Raw genomic sequence first — 22,761 nt, 5'->3', positions numbered from 1 at the left:
TAGTCATGAGATAAAATGGCGCGGAACCGCCATAACGTGCTGTAAAACATAAGCAGTTCCTTCCCACAGATCTTTTATTCTAACCCTCTCTCAACGTTCATGCAAATCGGATTGAACTGTGTTCCCCAGTGGCAGAACACCGCGTTCTCTCCGCTACTCGAGCCATATCTCTGGGTTAATTCATTTCATACTCATTTCTTCTTAAATGCCCTGGCTCATGAATGCTCTGTAACGCCAGCGCCGGGTTAAAGGGCACGGGGACTTGATCACATCGCAGAACCAAACATCGGTGAGTGGAAAGACACGGCTGTCTGACGCTGAAGCGGACTCTTGCCTGACTGACAGGGATGCTCATGGGGCCTGGAAAGAAATAGAAAAGAGCAATCTTTTTTTTTTTTTTTTATAAATACTGCTGGCAAACACAAGCTCGTATGTGCTCGTATGTAATCATTCACTCTCGGATGGGTCGCGTATTAGAGTTAATGTAAAAATAATTACATTTCTTATTAATAGTCTCTGCGGCATTGGCCACAGTCTGCTGCTGTAATTGAGTTTTTGTGTCTAATGTCTTTGGGCAAGGGTTACCATTATTACTCTTACCATTATTAATCACAGGAAATAAACTTTTACCATGGCATATGACTACAGATGTGAGTTTTGTAGGCAAAATAATATTATTAAACCTGTAAATGTCACATTTCCCCCTCCACGCTTTGTTATTTGCAAATAATTGATATAATAATTCTTCCAGCTAAAAATGTCTTGACATTAATGGATATTACCTAAAGCTAAGACAGAAATACGCACTAACCAGACAGCTTTATTGCTCAGCTGTGAGAAATAATGCAGTCCTCAGATGTTTTTAGCCAACCAAGTATAAAATAAGTTTAAATCAGAGATGCACAAACTTTTTAATACAGAGGGCCAAAAATCAACCTTGTTTGAGGGGCGTGGGGAAAAAATTAATGTTGCATTATATCCAATTTTATTATATTAAAATATATATTTAAAAAAAAGTAAAAATGTAAAAAAAATTTTTTTACATTTTTAATCCAATTCTGATATTGCTTTTTACATTTCAAAGAATTTTGAATGTTGTATTATATCTAACTATATTATATTAAAATATATGACATTTAAAATAAATGAAATGTTCTGACATTTTCAAATTCTTTTTTAATCAAATTCACATATAATTTTTGTGACATTTCAATGTAAAAATAAAATAATAAAATAACATTGCATTATGAATATTGCATTATTTCCAACTATAATATATTAAAATGTATTAAATAAAAAAGGTAAAACTTAAAAAAAACAAAAAAAACTTTTTAATCAAATTCACTTTCACAAAAAATAAATAAAGCAAACTTTTTTTTTAATAATTACAACTAAATATATATGCTTCAGTGGCATATTCTTGTGACATGGCATAGGTTTGGCCCACAGACCCTGGTTTGGGCATCTTTGACGTAAATATATATTTCGCACTTTTGATTGCAAAATTTTTATTTAAAAAAAATACAGTATATGAGGTTACTGGGGTCTTTTTCTCCGGAAAATGAAATCCTAAAAGGCTTGTGCATTTGCTCTCCATTTCTTCTCATTACTGTCTGGGAGAAACAATTGAGATATTATAGAGCGCTCCTTTGTGATTTGTCTTTCCTATGGGATGAGCTATCTCATATGTTATCAAAGGCTGATCTGCTCCGGTTCACGGGCCTGAAAAAGACTTTTCTATATTGGCTGCCACAGTCTCTGGCGTTTTGGGAGTTCTTACGGTGATTAAGGCCAACTTAAGCAACATCCCAATATGTGTTTTCCCAGTGGCATGTGATCAAATTTCTTGCTTATTTTTGTCTACAAGACACAGAAAGTGCACATACCGGAGGAGACGGCGGAGAGAGCTAAAAGCATCGACTGTGAGAGGGCAAACCCAGCATGCATCTGCCTCTGGGGAGAATCTCTGTTTACACACACAAAGCAAAAAATCAAATCAAACATAGCAGGATTAATTATACTTAAACAGATCCAACCGCGCACGTACGGTTTAGAGGGCTTTTGTATCTGTGGACTATTTTCTCATCATTCGTTTTATCTCACGGCTTGTGGAGAATATGATTGAGCAATCCAGGGTTATTTTTAGCTGGCCAATGATTTGCCTCAAGCGCCCTTTGCTTTTTTGCGTGTGCTATTTTACAATGGAGCTTTGGAATTACGCCTGAGAAAAGAAGAACATACATCCAGCCACAATCAGCCCTTTATGTCAGCTCCATCTTATGATTTATATTCCATTTGTCCTTTTTACCGAAAGCCAGGGTGCAAAATTAACACTTGCCAAGCGCAAAACAAGGAGGTTAAACTTGTTTTTAAGCACCATTTGTGAGTAAATACAACACAATTGCCTGCAATGTTTTTGAAGTGTAAGTATGACAGTGATTGATATGTAGAGTATTCCTCAAATTAAGTTATAAATTCTAAACTATCTAAAAGTTGTGGCATCTTTGATTATGGCTTCTAGAATTTATTATTTTTTTTTTTTTGTATTATATGTATTTTTTTAGATATTTTTATATTTTTTATTTTAATATATGAAAAATGATAAACAGAAGATTCTAAGATTATTACTATTCCTTTTTTTTCAATAGAAAATATGTGCAAAATACAGTTTTATGGCAGGTACATTTCCTCAATTTCCTCCACTTGGCATTAGAAGATGGTGCAAAAAGCTATTTTTGGGCCGCATTTACAGCAAAAACCTCAAATTAAGTTATAAATTCTAAACTATCTAAAAGTTGTGGCATCTTTGATTATGGCTTCTAGAATTTATTATTTTTTTTTTTTTGTATTATATGTATTTTTTTAGATATTTTTATATTTTTTATTTTAATATATGAAAAATGATAAACAGAAGATTCTAAGATTATTACTATTCCTTTTTTTTCAATAGAAAATATGTGCAAAATACAGTTTTATGGCAGGGACATTTTCTCAATTTTCTCCCCTTGGCATTAGAAGATGGTGCAAAAAGCTATTTTTGGGCCGCATTTACAGCAAAAAGAACATAAATATTGCACAATTTGCAAAAACTGCAAGCGTAACTGGATCTGAAATTGTTATCTGGAAATATGAGGGTTTTATTGTCTGTTTGGTATTCACAGGAAGACATTTTTAGCTGTGTAACACCACAGTACCGCTTTCCAAAACTGCTGTCGAGTCACACACACATCTGTCTTTGTCTCTGTGTAAATTTAGAGTTGTTCTAAGATTAAAAAGCAGAAGAAGGGTCTAGAGCTCAACGGCGTGACCTCAGATGACTTCCTGTTCATCTTAAGCTTGAGTTCAGTATTCAGGTCGACCTCTTCCAGCACATTGTGCACATGTGATATACAGTATATGGGAGGCACAGCTGACCGTTGGACTTTGTTTATTTTGGAAGAACTCACTCCGGGAAGCTGATTGGGTTGGTTTATATGACAGTGTTTTGGGCACAGAGCCGTCTGTGAACAGACAGACAAACTCTGACTGTTTCTCTCTCTGGGATGATTCACAAATAGTTGTGCAAAGCCATGTCTCATTCACAAACCACCCACAAACCAACTTAACCAGGTCCAGTGTGCACTGCTGATTATTTCGCATTGGCTATGTTTGAAACTTACTATCTTGAAGTGTATTTTGTAATGATAAACATTAGCATGCAACATTAAGGCCACTTTATCACAAAGCATACTGTACATGTGGCATCCAGTTATCATCTTGAATATAAAAAGGGTATTTTGGATTTTGAATTCAATTTTGTGCAAAAATGTCTTAAGATTTGGCAGTCTAATCAAGTAAGGAGTTAAAAAAATCACAAGATTACAAACAATCAGGGTTAGAGTATTGTTGAGATGCTATTATAGTTTTTTTTATTTTGCATTCGTTTTTTTATATAGTTTCTGTTTTCATTTTTAGTTATTTTAGTAATTTTGTTGTTTTTGTAAATTTGTAGCTTTTTTAAAAATACATTTCTATATAGTTTTTATTAATTTTGTTTCAGTTGTAGTTATTTTAAGATAAACTAAATTAAAATGAGATATGTCTTTAATTGTTTTATTTTATTTCAGTTCATGTTTATCTTATTTAAAGTAACGAAACATTTTTTAAAAGGTTTTACATTTTGAAATTTTTTGTTTTAGTTAAAAATAATAATTCTGCAACTAATATCAAAAAAGAAAGAAAAAGAAAGAAAACAATTTAAATTGTAAAAATTTTACAAATTTCTAAAAAAACAAACAAAAACAAATACTAAGCGACTTAATGCTTAAAAAAACTAAAACAAAAATAAAAAATAAGTTTGTTTTAACCCGTGTATCATTCGATCATTCGTTTTTTGATTTAATATTGAAAGTAGAAAAATGAGAAAACGGCTCCTCTTTCGTTTTTTAAAACGAGAATTCAGCTTAAGTTTTCGTTTTTCGTTCATGGGTGGGAAAATTAATAAACAGCTTGAATATTCGATTTCTACATGTGGCCGGGAATTAAACGCCCCTTTCTGCTGATTGGTCAGCCGAAGATCCAACCGTGCTGTCATCAGTTCTTCTGCAGTATCACGCAGCAGAATAATAGTCCTCCGCTGCTGCAGTTGTATGGATTCTTAACACATTTATTGCAACTACTCACCCAGTAAGTCTGCAACTACTCACCCAGTAAGTCTGTTTGTTTAATTAAGAAATTAATTAATTAATTTGTTTCAAAATAAATATTTTAAACACTAAGACAAAAATGAAAGAATAATAAATTGGCTTGGGTATATATAGGCCTATGTTGCAAGAACTGTCATTTTGACTAACAACCGGAGAACAAGAGATATTAAATAGCCTACTGTTAGAGTTATAGAATGTAGTCTTGTGTTTTATTAAAATTGATTATAATTGATATCTCAAAAGGATATGCACTTGTGCACAGCGTGAGCTGCAACTATTGCGCATACCAAGTAATATCAATAAAACTGCAGTTGGGTGCAGTTTTGATTAAGTAATAATAACTTAAACAAATACAGGTAATTTACGATTTGTTTTGTTTATATTTTTCATGTTTTATATATAAACTCACTAAAAATAGAAAACAAGACTTCATATTTTAAGTTTTTTTGCGTCTCAAGCAAATGAAGAGTTCATTTGCAAAAACCGATAACTCCATTTTTATTTATTAAATTTTTTTCAGAAATAATTTTTTTTAATTGCGCATACCAAGTAATATCAATAAAACTGCAGTTGGGTGCAGTTTTGATTAAGTAATAATAACTTAAACAAATACAGGTAATTTACTAAATTAAAGTTCATTGACAGTATGTTTTTTTTTTGTTTTGTTTTTTACATATTAATAGTTTGCTTTATAGCAAAAGCAGATAACTCCACATTTCATGTATTAGAGTTTAAAAAACACTCGTTTAATCTTTGTAATCTCCTCAGATGACAATGTAGATGCCTGACAAATATTGTTGTTGTTGTTGTTGTTGTTGTGATCATAAACTGTACGAATGTGATTACACGCAATACACTGAGCTTTTCCCTCACCATTGTAACGCGCTGCTTTTGCAAGCTTCTGTGAAAACGTTTCAGCTTTTATTTATGTCAGAAGCGCCAGATTGTCATAGCAAAGTCGGAGTTTACCCTTTTTTTTTTTTTTTTTTAGAAATAGCCTTTGTGCACAGCCAGCCTTGTACTCTTCTAAGTTCAAAAAACTGTCGTCCATAAAATGCGTTGCACAAATTCGAACATCTGGGTTGTGCTGTTCTGTTGTAAATAAATCTTAACCAATGATTCCTAATTGCGTCTACTTCCGGAAGGCCAAATAAAGTGCTTTTGCTTTCACACTGAAACACACAGCGTCTCCCTGACATGCTGCTTCAACACTACTGCTGTTCCTGAAACCACGCCTTCTTTCTTTGCGTGCACATTTGGGCGGCATTATGCTAATATTTCCACATCGTGACGTAGATATGTGGGGGCGTGTTAGAACGAGCCGTTTTAGTTAGGCGTGGCTGACTCTTAACTTTTATAAAGAATATCTCTTTGGATTTGAGATTTTAGTCTTTGCAACTTTACAGATCTTCTTTATGCACCAAGAGCTTGTAACACTCCAAAGAGAAAGAAACAAATTGAAATCGTATCATATGACCCCTTTAAAGTGGCGTTTATCGGTTTTTGCAAATTAACTCTTCAAATGTTTCTTGATTTAAGATTGTTTAGATATTTGTACAGGAATTAAAAACAGAAAGACAAAAATATCAAAAATTTTTGAAGTGAAATCATTTGCCACACTTGAAATAGGATGTCAAGTCAAGAGCCTTGCATTGTGGGATACAGTATTCTGCTCAGTTGCATACTGCATTTTGCCATATGTTATATAATCTGGGTATTGCATGCATATATAAATTTCACATATACATACTGCAGAAATAGTGAGTTTAGTGTGCTAGCATGCTATTCCAAACACAGTCAATGTCATTCAAAGATGTAAATAAGGCCCATTACAGAATTAACATTCTGTTCAAAATGTGCACTATAGTGGGCAATAAGTATGCACAACTGGACCTCACACCAACAATGCATGAGCCAATCATTCACGTCTGCATTAGTGTGCATAGAATGCATTTGTGGTCGATGCCCTCTCATTAGCATACTGCCATCTTGGTTGCGTTGTGAGACAGATCTGCTGTGTTGTTGCACAGCTGGGCGATTCTGACACTTTCTGCCTGTTATGTAGCATGTCTTCTCTCTCTCGCTCTCTCGATTATGCCCAGTCAAGACTTTCGATTAAAACGGGGAAGGTGTTCCTCCCACTTCCAAATGTCTGGTCACTCCACAAGTGTATCTCATTACAGCCAGAGGTGGGTGTGACTGGGCTGTCAGAAAGATATCAAGGCTCTTGTGTAAAACACTCTCATCTCACCACCAGCTAAACAATCACATTTAATTGGATTTTTCACCAGGCCCATTAAATCATAGACAAGGTTAGTGAGGCACCAGTTGCTAAAGCAACCCTTGAGTCTTTCTTGCTTTCGTCGTAAACAAACTAGCAAATCCTCCTGGAGAATGACTCTGAGCAATGGATGAACAACAAACTGTGTTTGACCGGCTCAAAAGACTGGGTGTTATATTAAAGATTCATGATATAGTTGCAATGATTTGGCTGTTGATTTATATAATGCACATCTTTAGCACATATGAGAGCTGTTGGCTCATGGGGACTCGGGTTCAAATCCAACATGACCTACTTTCCTGTCTACTGTTCTAATGTCCTAAAGACAAAGAATAAAGACAGAATAGGCTAACAATCAAAATATAATAAAAAACAATGTAAAAATATTAAAACAATATATAATTTAACAATAATAATTTAAAATTATATATAAAATAAAAAAGTATATATAATGTTTTTTTTTCATGTATTAAAATGTTTTTATATTAAAATATTTTTGCCAGCAGTATTTTTTGAAAAGATTGTTCTTTTCTGTTTCTTTCCAGGCCCCATGAGCTTCCCTGTCAGTCAGGCAAAATATTTTTTAAATAATCTAAAATATAACATATTAAAAATAATAATAGAAGCCTCTGGTTGGTGGTTGGTATTTTTTTTTATTTCTTTTTACTATATATTAGTGCTGTCAAACGATTAATCGCATCCAAAATAAAAGTTTTTGTTTACATATATGTGTGTACTGTGTATATTTATTATGTATATATAAATACACACACATACTGCATATATTTTGAAAATATTTAGATGTATTTACATGTATATATTTATATTCATATAAATTATATTATAAATGTATTTAATATATAAACATAACATCTTTTTCTTAAATATATACATGCATATGTGTGTATTTATATATACATAATAAATATACACAGTACACACACATATATGTAAACAAAAACTTTTATTTTGGATGTGATTAATCATGATATATACTTTAAAACATAATAACCATACAAGGCTCCACTTTTGCCCTTTTCCTATATTAAAATGTTTTAAGACATATAAAGTAATAAATAATAATACTTTAAACAAAACAAAATAACTACAGAAATCTCTGCTTTGCATTTTTCATATATTAAAATAATTAGAAAATAATATAAAAAATATATTGCTGTTTAATATTACATTTTGTTATCCTAGTGCGTATAGCAGTGAATTAAATATTCTTCCTTTCTTAAATAATTTTACTATATAAATATTCTTCCTTCCTTTACTTGGCAACAACTGTTTGGCTAAAATTGTAAAAAAAAAAATATATAGAATTTTTTTTTTATGTGAACAATCAATAATAAATAAATCATACTGTATGTATCATCAAAAAGCTGAAAGATGTAGAGATATTTGCTAGTGTGCAGACCTGAAAGGAAGCATGTCTGCTGTTCTCACCCCTCTGTGTCCTCTGGCAGATGGGACGTCCACGCTGTGCCTGTCCTCGGTGAGGGAGCTGCCATCTCAGCTGCAGGATCTGTACCAGCAGGGCTTCATTCTAGCAGCTGTGCACCCCTTCGTCCACCCGTGCGGCCCCGAGCCCGCCAGCGTCCAGCGCCAGCTCTACCGGGCAGTGCTCATCAAAGTCTCGGACAGGTGGGGTCACAACACGCCTAATGGAAACATGACAGCTGCTCTGACATTTATTACAGGGGTAATATCTTCATTTTATGCCTCAAATCATTTATGATGTTTTTATAGTCCTCTATAATGTTACTTTATTGCACCACAAAACATCATAATTTAGTGTTTATGAGCATTTTCCATCCTCCATCTGATCCTTCAACTGGCTGTTGTGCTACTGTACCTTTAAGACTCCAAGTGTTGCTATTGGGTTGGATATACTGTATTTGGTGCTGCCACATCCTCTTTGTACTGTAAAGCCTGATTGCATTATATTGTCTGCGTTATATACAAGAATAATCCGTTTTTCCCCTCAATATGACCGCTGTGAATCATTTCTACGCCGCTATCTTTCATCAGTTTCTCCACTCACCCCGTCTGCCATTAATGACCCATAGTCGACCGCCAGATGATTTTTACACAAAATCTGCTCGCTCTGACATAATCCAGGAGTAAGAATATGTTTAATCTACCTGGAAAGGAAGATGTGTAAATAAGTGACCAGGTTGATGGAATAAATACTTCTGCGGAAGATTTAATAAGCAGATTTGCCAAAATGTACAAGGTTAGTGACATCGAAATAAGAGTTTGAGGTGCAGTAGCAAATAAACTGCATGAACAATTGCATATTTGCTTTATTGTTTGAGCTTTATTTGTAAAAGAACTGGTAAAATATGACTTTTGGATGGACATTAACTACTGTACTGTCCAAAAGTTTGGGGTCAGTAAGATTTGTATTTATTAATTTTTTTTCAAGAAGAATTTATATTTTTATTTGGCAAGGATGCATTAAATTGATTAAAAGATTAACATTTTAAAAAATTCAAATAAATGCAGTTTTTTTATCATCCTTAACTACTTTGCTAATAAAATAAACATTGAATCAAGGCAACATTTCTCATTTTCTTTTAGTTTAAGTCGAAGTACTAAAATATCTAAATCAACTAAAAATAAAAAATACAACTTTAATTAAAAATTAAGCCAAAATATTAAAAGTTATTAAAAGTTAAAAAATAACTACAATTATTTTAATAAAAAAAATATATAGGCATATTTTAAAAAAGTAAAATGAAATAGAAACAAAGTTACTAAAACTTTAACTAAAAATGACAACAGAGAAAAACAGAAAAATGTAATTAAAATCTAATTCTAAATATTAAACTATAATAGTATCAAAGATACAAAATAACACTGCTTTTTAGTCATCAAAAATCTTATAATGGCTTTGACAAAAATTTTAATCAGAAATTTCAGCTTTGAATCAAAGGAATAAATGACATGTTAAAATATACTCAAATAGAAAACTTGTAATAAATTGTAATAATATTTCACAATATTACTCTTTTTACTGTATTTTTGATCAAATAAATGCAGCCTTGGTGAGCATAAGTGACTTAATTTGGTGTTTTTAGTACAACCGACAGCAGACGTGCAATCATTTAAATTAGATTTTTTTTCACAACAGTCTATTACAGTTTTTGCAATGATTTCAGATAAACCACCACTAAACGATACATTCAACAACAAAAAATAAAAAATGCGATTGGCCGCTTTAAATGTCAGTCAAGCGGTGGACAGCGGAAGCCTTCATGCTGTTAGTCCAAAGTCTGTCTGCATGAGGCCAACACTTTACAGTCCGTCACACAGAGCTGGTGAAGGTTGAAGAGCGGTTCGATAATCCTCTGGCAAAACAGTGGCAGGAACTCAAAGTCACATCCACTTCCTGCCTGCAGCGCTGCTGGATGGCCGTCACACAGCGTACAGACCGGCGTAAAGGGCACTGAGCGGGAGACACTGAGCTGACGTCCACCCACACACACACCACAGTCGCATCTCCATCTGCATCTGAGACTGCAGGCATGTGTCTGACCCCGCTGACCTCTTAGAGGAGACTCCCTGGAGGAAGGAAGTGAGGCCCATGTGAAGGTTTCCACTGAGAGGACCGATGATGTAACTGAATGTGTTACTGCATAACCTGCCAACAAACAAGTCTTTGTTTACTTTAAGTCTAATGATATTTAGAGTTGAATAGTGTTATTAGTGTCACTAAGACATGATGACTGTTTTCAGGTTTTAAAAGAATCTGTTTATCTGTGGCAGTATACGCTGGCATTGGAGGAAAAAATTGTTAAAGTTGCAATGAAACACAAGTAGTGATTTGTTCTACCATATTGAATAAGAATATAGATTATTGAAAGATAACACAAGTAGGGCAGGGCTTGGTTTTATCCACTGGTTGCTGATTGGAAATGTGGGCATTTCAAAAAATGAATACTTTTATTAAATTCAAGTTTATTTGTATAGCACTTTTTACGGTACAAATCGTTGCAAAGCAACTTTACAAAAAAATAAGTTTCTACAATATTTAGTAGTAGCTTATTCAGCAAGGATGCATTAAATTGATTCATTCATAATGTTACAAAACTAACAGCACAACTGTTTTCTAAGATAACTGAAAAATTATATTGTTAACAATAGGAAATGTTTCTTGAGCAGCATATCAGTATATTAGAATGATTTCTGAAGGATCATGAAGACTGGTGTAATGATGCTGAAAATTCAGCTTTGCATCACAGGAATAAATTACATTTTAAAATATATTAAAATAGAATACATTTATTTTATATTGTAACAATGTTTGCTGTTTTTACTGTACTTTTGATCAAATAAATGCAGCCCTGAGCAGAAGAGACTTCCTTCAAAAATGCATTTGGAATTTTCATTTGCATTTTCATTTTATGCCAACTATAAGATGGGGGAAAAAATTCTACACATCACCTTTAACATTCAAAACAATTATATTCAGTGACTAAGATGTTTAACAAGTATAACATATAAAATACTGAGAACAACAAAGCAAGTTAATTTAACTGACTTTATGTTTTGTGGAAATTATCCCAACCCCTGGCCTCTGATGTTAGAGAAATGTTAGGGTTAAGACCAGCAGGTTTCAGGGGCCAATACAGAGCCCATTTTTGCACATAAATGAACTTTTAGTTCCCGATTGGTGACCGGCACCTTGTGCAAGAAAAAAGTGGCTTCTGAGATGCAGTGTGGACTCTGTGCCGTCTGATCTTGGAATCTCTCAGTCTCGGAAGGGCCGCAGCTCCGGGGCCGGACAGTGACGGCAAACTCAAAAGCCCTGGAATTATTATGTTTTCATGGATGCCCCAGGAATCCTGAAACACATTCCTGGCAAATTAAGGTTTAATACAAAGCATTAAGAAGGAAAAATTCCTCTATATATTACTGTCGATCTTCTGGCTACTCTTCTTCTACGCATGAGTGTAATTTTCCACTTGAAACAGCACTTTGTGAGGGCCGGTATGAGCTTCAGCGAAAGCCCCGGCTTAGCGTGAGCTGAAGCTGCGCAAGAGTGAGCTGAGGCGGCGGGGTCGAGAACGGCGGTCCCGGCGAAGGAGCGGTGAAAACAGTGAAAGCCGATCCGATGATCCACAGCACTAAGTTGATGTATTCCCTCAGCGAACAGCACATATCAGCTCCAGGCATGACGAAGCGGATATCGTCCTCTTTTGGAAGACCAAACAAAGTAGTTTCGCTTTCACAACGAAAAACACAGCGTCTTCACGACATGGCGGCAGCGGCAACAATACTACAGCGAGAATAAAAGTTACACCTTCTTTCTTTGCGTGAACATTTGGGCGACGTTATGCCAATATTCCCACATAGTGAGGTAGATATGTGGGGGCGTGTTAGAACGAGCCGTTTTAGGTAGGCGTGGTTGACTCTTAACTTTTATAAAGAATATCTCTTTGGTTTTGAGACTTTAGTCTTTGCAACTTTACAGATCTTCTTTATGCACCAAGAGCTTGTAACACTCCAAAGAGAAAGGAAAAAATTAAATCGCATCATATGACCCCTTTAACATTAAAAAATAAATAAAAATGCATGTAGATATTTACTCATCAAAATTCTGATCAAAAGTCTCTTCAGCTCACACAGGTTGCATTTATTTGATCATAAATACAGTAAAAACTGTAGTATTGCAAAATAGTATTACAATTTAAAACACCTGTTTTCAATTTGAATTTATTGTAAAATGTAATTTATTCCTGTGATCAAAGCTGAATTTTCAGCATCATTACTCCAGTCTTCAGTGTCACATGATCCTTCAGAAATCATTCTAATATGCTGATTTCTGTTTATTATCTGTTGAAAACAGTTGTGCTGCTTCATATTTTTGTGGAAATCGTGATACACCTTTAAGATTCTAAAACAGAACATTCAAAAGAACTGCATTGATTTGAAATAAAAATCTTTTGTTACATTATGAATGTCTTTACTGTTTTTTTGATGATTTTCATATATCCTTGCTGAATAAAAGTATTAATTTCCTTAAAAAAACATTCTGACCTAACCTGAAATATATCTATATAAATATATGTTCATTGTTTACTTTAAATGTTTTTTAACTATTTAAATTATATATTTTTTTAAATTATATTTTAATTTAATTATAATTATATTTTTTATTGAGTAGTGACTTAAATTAGCGTCTGTTCCTCACACAAAGCTATCGGATGATTTGTAGTTGTATAGACTATATTTATGGTTACTTTTTGGTGTTTTTGTCATTTGGGAGTTTCTAGTAACTGTATGATTTTGTCGTATGGAAAATGGCAGTGTGCAATATTCCTCTGAAGATTCCATTTTTGGTTCAGTGGAAGAAAGAAAGTCATATGAGTTCAGAACAACATGAGAGTGAGTAGATAATGACAGAATTTTCAGATGAACTCTTCCTTTAAGTCATGTTTCATCCATAGAGTAGGCGGGATGTTGGGATGATGTGCATGTGTTGATCATAGTGAAGACTTCAAGAGACCAAGAGCAAAATGAGAAGAAAGAAGATCAGACTTGGAGTCTGTCACGTGTGCGTGGCTGTGCACGTGTTGGGAGGAATCGTAGTTTTGAGGCGGATGCCAACCTTTGATGGCTTCGGCAAAGCTGCCTTGCTTTATCTTTGGCGTCTGTCACCATGGAGACAGTTGCTCGCATCAGTAGCGGCCCTGAGGGATAAACCTGCGAGAGAAAAAAGCAAGAGAGAGGCGAGATATCAAACAGGGCACAGCTCTACTCCTCCCCTGCCAATCCCAGCAATCACAGAGGAGATGGAGGAAAAGTGCAGATGAAAGAAACCCTTCATGTAGCCATTCCTCACTCTCCCAAAACAAACAGACCCAAAAACGTCCAGAGGAGAAGACAAGAGAGCTGGAGAGGGGACGAGGAGGAGGAAACGGAACAAAATGAGAGATGAAAGAAGGATCTGTCGGGAAATCCAGCTAAAAGCAACTTCTGATGATTTGAGCTGGTCATTACTTGGTTTAGATGGTTGATCGGCTGGTAGTCTATTTTGATCAAGCTAATTAAAACTGGTAGAAGACCTTCTAGAGCTAAATGTTATTGTTTCATCTCAGTAATGGTTCATCTTTACAAGGATATAGAGATGTAAAATGCATGTGAAGAGGGGTTCAGATCTTCAATGCTGAGATTTGATCTGAAATTCTTGTCAAGTCAAATTTCTTTGTAAAGCGCTTTTCACAATACACATAAGTTTCAAAGCAGCTTCACAGAAAGCCATGCTGTTATGGCCTCTATGCGTTAACATTGAACAGTTTTAGGGCTATAAATATTGTAATTATAATGTTGTCTAGCACATTTATCAGTGCCGCAATGAAAATTAGCCCATAAATTACCCTTAAGTCATCCTAGGTGTATATGACTTTCTTATTTCAGACGATTCCAGTCGGAGTTATATAAAAAATTGTCTTTGATCTATCAAGCTGTTTAATGCCACTCAGCGGGTGTTGCATGCATAAGTCCAAAAGAAGTTAAATAAAAAGCGCCCATCCATAAAAAAAAAGTGTCTCACATGGCTCCGGGGGGTGAACAAAGGCCTCCTGTAGCGAATCGATGCGTTTTTTGTAAGAAAAATAGCCCTATTCAAAACGTAATAATCACTTTAATGTAGCTTACGCCAACAGTTGTACACTAGTGATGTGTCATTCGCGAACGAGCCGGCTCTATGAGCCGATTCTTTGTAGCGAACGAGAAGAGCCGACTCCCGTCGTGGAGAGCCAACTCTTCAGCCGGAGCCTTCTATTTTAGGTCAATTTAGCAATTGGGAATGGTTTGTGTGTTGGTAAGCAATTTGTTATTTAGTGTTTTCATAAAAGCCTTATTTTTATAATCGGGGGACATAAGCTCTGAAGATAGCAAGTGTAGTGGTACAGGCCAGGTACACAGAGCAACAGAGAGAGACGGGGGAGCCGAATGACTTAAACCTATACAGTCTATGATTTAAACGCAACGCGTTGGTTAAGGTAATGGTAGGAAGACATTGCATTGTTGCAACATCGGTCCCTTCAGAGAGAGTCTTCTCAAAAACAGGACAAATAATCACAGAGAGGAGAAATCGCATCAGCACATCCAAGCTGAGGCATCTGATATTTCTGAATGCCAACCTGCACTAAAGACTAAAATGTCTTAATGTTAAGACTTTTGCCTTTATTTATTTGTTTGCTGTGGTTGCTGTGGTTCTGTGTTCAATTGCTCAATTAAAGTTTTATTCAAATGTTAAATAATAGTATCTGTGTATTTTTTTTTTGTAATGAAATAAAATGCATAAAAATAAGGCTTTTATGAAAAAAATGAATAAAAAATTGCCAATACACAAACCATTCACAATTGCTAAATTGGGCTAAAATAGAAGGCTCAGAGTGATACTAAATGCTATTTGGGAGCCGCCTCTTCTTAGGTAGCCGAGCCAAAAGAGCCGAATCTTTGAAAAGAGCCGAACTTCCCATCACTATTGTACACGGAAGCAGCTCCGGGCGGATGACGTATGAGGTCGGCTTTGTGCATGTACCGCTCAGAAGTGACGATCGCGGAAACGCAGGGGAGAGATCAAAACAAAATAACGGTCACTAATTAGAAGTACAAAACGAGGATTTGTAAAGAAGAATGTCGGAGGATTTCGATATAAGCCAAGAGGAGACTGGTTTTCCTTTACTAAAGTAAGGAAACTTTGCTTCCTTTGCTCCTGTTAACAAACGTTTGTTTTCACGAGACTCACGGTGCATGTGCAAGGCTGACCTCATACGTCATCCGCCCGGAGCTGCTTCCGTGTACAACTGTTGGCGCAAGCTACATTAAAGTGATTATTACGTTTTAAATCTGGATATTTTTCTTACAAAAACGCATCGATTCGCAACAGGAGGCCTTTGTTCACCCCCCAGAGCCGTGTGAGACACTTTTTTTTAATGGATGGGTGCTTTTTATTTAACTTCTTTTGAACTGATGCATGCAACACCCGCTGAGTGGCATTAAACAGCTTGAAAGATCAAAGATAATTTTTAATATAACTCAGACTGGATTTGTCTGAAAGAAGAAAGTCATATACACCTAGGATGACTTAAGGGTGAGTAATTTATGGGCTAATTTTCATTTTTGGGTGAACTAACCCTTTAATGCCCTGGCAGTAGCAAATAGCTTTGGTTTTATATTTAATTTGACTACATTCATGTTTAAGTTGAGATTTACAAGAAATATTTTAACTTCTACTATGCAAAAGAAATACTGCTGTTAAAAAAGCACATTATTTGTTTAAAGTGTTTGCAAACCAAATGTTATTCGCACTTTTGTTCATATAGCAGTACTTTTAAATGAAAAAAGTGCACAATACACTACTTTTGAATCCATTATTGAATTTTGTGCATAACAATGCGATTAATCACAGAAAAATCACGTAATTAATCACAATTTTAAAAAATGTAATCGTTGCCCAGCACTAGTAATTAACAGTCATTTGATGTTGAGAAAAACAGGGTATGGCTTCAATTTTAGTTAGTAGCATCTCTGATTTCAGACAGAATAATGTAATGGTGTTCTTTACCATGGTTAAAAATTACTTGTACCGGGGTTAAGATTTTGGTTTGAAATTAATGATATCAGGGTAAAGATGTTGGTTAAAAATTACTTGGATCATTGGTAATGCTGTTGGTTAAAAATGACTGATATCAGCATAAAGATCTTGAAGTAAAGACTTTGGTTAAAATTTTATCAGATTGGGGTAAAGAGTTTGGTTAAAAATTACTTGTATCATGTAAAGATATTGGCTAAAAATGACTTGTATCAGACTAAAGATTTAGGTTAAAAAATTACTTTTGTTGTGGTAAAGATGTTGTTTAAAAATGACTTGTATTGGGGTAAAGATTTTGGCTAAAAATTACTTTTATTGTGGTAAAGAAATTGTTTAAAAATTACTTTTATTGTGGGAAAGATGTTTAAAAATTACTTGTATGGGGTAAAGATGTTGGTTAAAAATTACTTGTGGTAAAGAATTGTGTTAAATTACTTGCATCGGGGTAAAGATTTTGGTTACAAATTATTTGCATTGTGGTAAAGATGTTTAAAAATTACTTGTATGGGGTAAAGAACTTCGTTAAAAATGACTTGTATTGAGGGAAATATTTTGGTTAAAAATGACTTGTATTGTGGTAAAGATGTTTAAAATGACTTGTATCACAGTAAAGATGTTTCAATAATACATGTATCATGGGAAAGATTTTGGTTAAAAATGTCTTGTATTGTGGTAAAGATGCTGGTTAAAATGACTGATACTGAGTTAAGATTTTGGTTAAAATTTACTTGTATTGTGGTAAAGATTTAGGTTAAAAATTACTTGCATTGTGGTAAATATTTTAGTTTAAAATCACTTACATCACAGTAAAGATTTTGATCGCCCACCTCTAAATAATTTAAACAGGGAGCTGACTCAACACCTTCACCTGTTGCTGTTCTAGTATAGTAGAGAAGCAACAGAGGAGATGGGATGGAGTTCAGACATCAGTCAACCACATGTTCCAGTGTTTAATATTCCCCCAGTGTCTCTGGATGCAGGCCCAGCTCTCCCACATCAGGATTAGCCGCTGTGTGTGGAGCTCATAGGTGACATTCCCCTCCGAAACTCACCCAAACCAGACGTTACACCGCTAAAGCAGGAGCTCCTGACTTCTGGCCCGTGTAGACGCAAACATCACAACTGCGAAGGAGAATCTCGGGATTAGCGTCGGCAGGCCAGTTTTAAAGCGATTTGCCGGGCATTACTTATAACCTAGCGGTGAATGTGTGCGGTAGCTGACTGTGTTTATAATTCCAAATGTCAACTGTCAAGCCCCCGATGTTCAATTTTAGTTACAGTTCCACTTCAGCGACGAGGGTGGGTGATTTATGCATCATTTTTTGATAATTGCCGAGCACCTCGCAAGGGTACCGGTACGGACCAGAAACCATTAAGGCCGATATGCTTGAATAACATTATTCATGGCTCGGTAAATAAGCTGACATCAAGAAAGATGTGATACATTATTAATGCAGTGATTAAAGATGGGGATACCTAGGTTTGATGGATTCCATCAAAGGTTGTTGTCATGGCAATGCCACCGAATTGCACACACACACAGCTGGATATAGCCTCCAGACCCGGAAACACTGAATCTGACAGCACCAGTGATATTGGCATTCCTGTGGGCAAAGATTGAGAGAGGTGAAAACACACACACACACACACACACACCAACTAAGATAATCCGCAGGCAAACAGGCGTTTGCCAACAGTGCAACCCAGCTGTGTCTAAGATCCGTGTCTGAGAGAAACCTTTGAGCAAACCGTTTCTGAAGGAAGTCTAGATCAGCGTTGCTTAAAGCTTTTTATTCCCAGAAGCGGCACTCCTGCGAGCAAGCGGCTGGATCTTTTCTGTCAACGTTACTGCTGTTTAACCCGCTAAAGCGTTTCCACAAACAGCCTCAGTGCTGCCAAGTACTGTGGATCGCTCTTCTGTAGGTGCATTAAGCCTGTAGGAAAGAAATATCACAAATGTAACAGGAAGTGTTCATGCAAAAGTGAGAAATCTTTATTTACTCACCTTCATGCTGGTGTATTTTTCAGACTAGGGTGACTTTAATGGGGAAGTCGTGGCCTAATGGTTAGAGAGTTGGACTCGCAACCCAAAGGTTGTGGGTTCGAGTCTCGTACCGGCAGGGATTGTAGGTGGGGGGAGTGAATGTACAGCGCTCTCTTCCACCTTCAATACCACGACTGAGGTGCCCTTGAGCAAGGCACCGAACCCCCAACTGCTCCCCGGGCGCCGCAGCATAAATGGCTGCCCACTGCTCTGGGTGTGTGTTCACTGCTGTGTGTGTGCACTTTGGATGGGTGCAACCTGAAATTGAACTTCCATACTTGGCCACATGTCCCGTCACTTTCACACTAAACAGAAATTTCATTTCTTAAAATTATTAAATTGAGTTCAAATGGAGAGCAAGTGGAGAAATAGAAAACTGAGGTCTCCTGCTTCTCACATTTTCTTTCTCGTGTTTTAATAGAGATCCAAGTATGGGTAGTCTCAGGTTATCTCATAACAGACCACAGGAACCAGATGAGTCCTCTGCACAATCTGACTTTGCTGCAACCTGAAATTGAACTGCTGGTTTTGTCTGGTCAGAGGAGAACTGGCCCCCCGACTGAGCCTGGTTTCTCCCAAGTTTTTTTCTCCATTCTGTCACCGATGGAGTTTTGGTTCCTTGCCGCTGTCGCCTCTGGCTTGCTTAGTTGTGGACACTTCATTTCCAGCGAAATCGTCGACTTGATTGCACAGACACTATTTAAACTGAACTGAGCTGGATGAAGACATCACTGAATCAATGATGAACTGCCTTTAACAGAAAATTTATAAGTTTACTGTTGCCTTTATGCATTATTGACACACTATTTTCCTATTTAATGCTGTAAAGTTGCTTTGACACAATCTGTATTGTTAAAAGCGCTATATAAATAAAGGTGACTTGACTTGACTAACATGTGGTCGGCAAAATATAAAACGGATTAGAAAAAAAGGTTCCAAAACATTCCAAAATGTTAATTTGTCCACCTACACCTACATCTTTTAAAAGATCCACCTACAAACATGTACTGGGTTATAAAAAGTTTTTTTTTTTAAATTTGCTATTTTTATTTGAAAAGAAAAAAAGCTCACCAAGGCTCCATTTACTTGATCAGAAATAATAAACAATACAGTGAAAAAAAGTACTATTATAAAACGTTATTACATTTTAAAATAACCATGTTTTATTTTAATATATTGTAAAATGTAATTTATTCTATCTTTATTTATTACTCCAGTCTTCAGTGTCACATGTTCCTTCAGAAAGCATTCGCATATGCTGATTTGCTACTTAAGAAACATTTTTGATTATTAGTTGATTTTGTGGAAAATATTATTTTTCTTCAGAATTCTTTGATGAATAGAAATAAAAAAAACAGCATTTATTTGAAATGCATATCTTTTGTATATAAATGCTTTCTGCTTCAGTTTTGATCAATTTAATGCATTAATGCAAAATTGGATTGAACCCAAATTTAGCGAGCTTGAAAAATCTTGAAAAAAAAGTGCATTCAGCTCAAGATGTCATGTTTGTAGTGAGATTGCAATTTGAAGTATATTTGAAAGCCGTTTTTTTGCTTTTTTGTGTGTTATCACAAGTGGTTACAGGACTGCAAACTCGCAATTGCTCAGATAGTAGGAAATCTCCTTATTTACATTACAAAATTCACCAACATGTCAGGGGCCATGATTAATTGCAAGAAAGCATGTTTTTCCTTTTTCATTATTGTTAATCACACTAAATTAACTTGTTAAATAGACAGGCCTTTCATCCTGCCGCTCATACGCTGCTCAGATTTGTTTATCTTCATGTTAAAAGCCAGACTGCAGGATCCAGTCGTACGTGCTGCAGGAACACCATGAGGGGAATGTGTTCAGGCAGCAGATGGCCGTGTGTTGGCGGGAAGTGTGAATTCATGTGTGTGTATGTGTGTATGACAGAGGTGAGTCAGGGCCCTGCTGCGCTGCGACTTTGTGGTTGGATAGAGCTCTGGGTTAGTGGGTTTAATCTCTGTCCCAAATGTCACATGCACACAGAAGATGGGAAGAGAAGACGCTAGAATGGGTGTCCCTGAGATCACCCCCTCACAGGGATCTTTGCATGGTTCCTCTGGAGAAAGAAAAAAAGAGCTTTTGAGTTTGGATCACTCATAATAATAAAGAGATAACCACGCCCCCAACACATGCCATTGGTCGAGTCCAACATCACACTCTCAGAAAGAAAAAAAAAAAGATACAAAAGCTGTCACTGGAGTGGTGCATTTTAAAAGGTGCATCGTTGTACTTTTTTACTCCTAAAGGTTGCGTATTAGTACCTTAAAGAAACAGTACAACCAAAAATGAAAATCTGCTGAGAATTTACTTACCCTCAGGCCATCCAAGACGTAAATGAGATTGTTTCTTCATCAGAACAGATTTGGAGAAGTTTAGCATTACATCACATGCTCAGTTATATAGATCCTCTGCAGTGAATGGGTGCCGTCAGAATGAGATTCCAAACAGCTGATAAAAACATCACAATAATCCACACCACTCCAGTCCAACAATTAACATCTTGTGAAGTTTGTAAGAAACTAATCCATCATTAAGGTGTTTTAACATTAAACTTCTGGCCAAACTATGAGTCCATAATCCATAATAACACTTCCTTCAGTGAAAAAGTCCATCTCCTATTGTACTCTCACTTCAAAATCCACCAGCAGATTTGTTTAGAGCTGTTTCAGACTGTTTTATTATTACATATTATTATGCATTAAATACTTGAACTTATATAGAAGCAACGGTTTATAGTTAAATATACCGTAATGATCAATTTGTCTCTTACAAATACACAGTTTTTCTCTTCACAAGATGTTAACTGATGGACTGGACTGGAGTGGGGTGGATTATTGTGATGTTTTTATCAGCTGTTTGGACTCTCAATCTGACGGCACCCATTCACTGCACAGGCTCCACTGGTGAGCAAGTGATGGAATGATGTTTTTGATGAAGTAGCAAACTCATCTACACCTTGGATGGTCTGAGGGTAGATTTTCAGCAGGTTTTAATTTTTTGGGTGAACTATTCTTATATATAAAGATGCATATTAGTTCCCAAATGATACACATTAGTGCCTTTTGAAAGGGTAATGCCCCACTGAAAGCTTTTGTACCTTTTTTTCTGAGAGCAAGCAGGGAGACTTTACTAAACCTACAAGTATTTTACTTACAGTTGACTCTGCATATTAAACTGGGATTGAAAGTATTTTAACATCGAATAAACGACACACTTCACCTTTAACAATGCCCAAGGAAATCACCTCAGAGACAGAAAGCAGAACTCAAGTATTACACCTGCTCATTTAGTGCAAATGTATCTTTCTAGCACTCATTTCTTGCCAACGCTGTGCAAAATGTTTCCAATAATAAACCTTGTGAACAGATGTTCTCAATCTTCTCACCAACGTTATGTATAATCAGGTTGCTAAAATGAACTTTTTCAAGTTTGTCGGTGATATATCGCTGCTCTGCACCAGTTTAAGAGTGGTACGTTTGACATTAAACCGGTGTTCCCCTCTCTCTCTCTTCAGCTGGGAGAAGAATCCGGCAGACTTTGAGCCTTACCATCTCAAACTGGAGGAATGCATGTCTGCAGACCAGATTCCCACCACAGAGCACATCCAAGGATATGTGAAGAAAGTAAGAACCTACTGTTTAGCTTCTTTGGAGCACATAACTGAGTCATGAATATTCAAATCTGCTCACACATTAAAATGTTGCCAAACATTTCTGCCAAAACTTACTAGAGTTATCAGTTCTGCCTGAAACGTTTCTGCCCTGCTGTTTACTGCATGTAAGGTAGATATTAAATGGATTTGCTTCACTGAGCTTGTTGCAATGCACTATGGGATTGACTCCTTCATGAAGGATATATGCAGTGCCGCTTTAGAATATGGCCCGAGCCTAATTAAATCAACTCTGATATCTGTGATTGTGGTATTTATTAACTATATTCATCTCTAGCTTCATTTTAAGGTTTTTGTTTAATGATTACTACTGATCTTTTCATTTTTTATTTTTTTATTTTTTAATGACTGCAACATTTTAATTAATACCTTCTAAGGCAGTCTTTTCTGGGTTGGCTAGAGAGAGATTAAAATTGTAAATATATATATATATAT

General features: G+C 35.7%; 1 protein-coding gene across 1 annotated transcript in view; it reads left to right on the top strand.

The window, feature by feature from the left end:
* Positions 1-22,761, top strand: part of LOC107592493 (raftlin-like) — a 100,613-nt gene that overhangs the window by 32,782 nt on the left and 45,070 nt on the right. Inside the window, exons 3-4 of the mRNA XM_016282026.1 lie at positions 8,436-8,613; positions 22,171-22,279. Coding sequence (XP_016137512.1) covers positions 8,436-8,613; positions 22,171-22,279 — 287 coding nt within the window. The remainder of the gene's footprint in view (positions 1-8,435; positions 8,614-22,170; positions 22,280-22,761) is intronic.

Source organism: Sinocyclocheilus grahami, unplaced genomic scaffold (assembly GCF_001515645.1).
Source record: "Sinocyclocheilus grahami isolate Dianchi unplaced genomic scaffold, SAMN03320097.WGS_v1.1 scaffold153.1, whole genome shotgun sequence".
NCBI classification, from domain to species: domain Eukaryota; kingdom Metazoa; phylum Chordata; class Actinopteri; order Cypriniformes; family Cyprinidae; genus Sinocyclocheilus; species Sinocyclocheilus grahami.
This window is presented reverse-complemented; position numbering and strand designations above follow the sequence as displayed.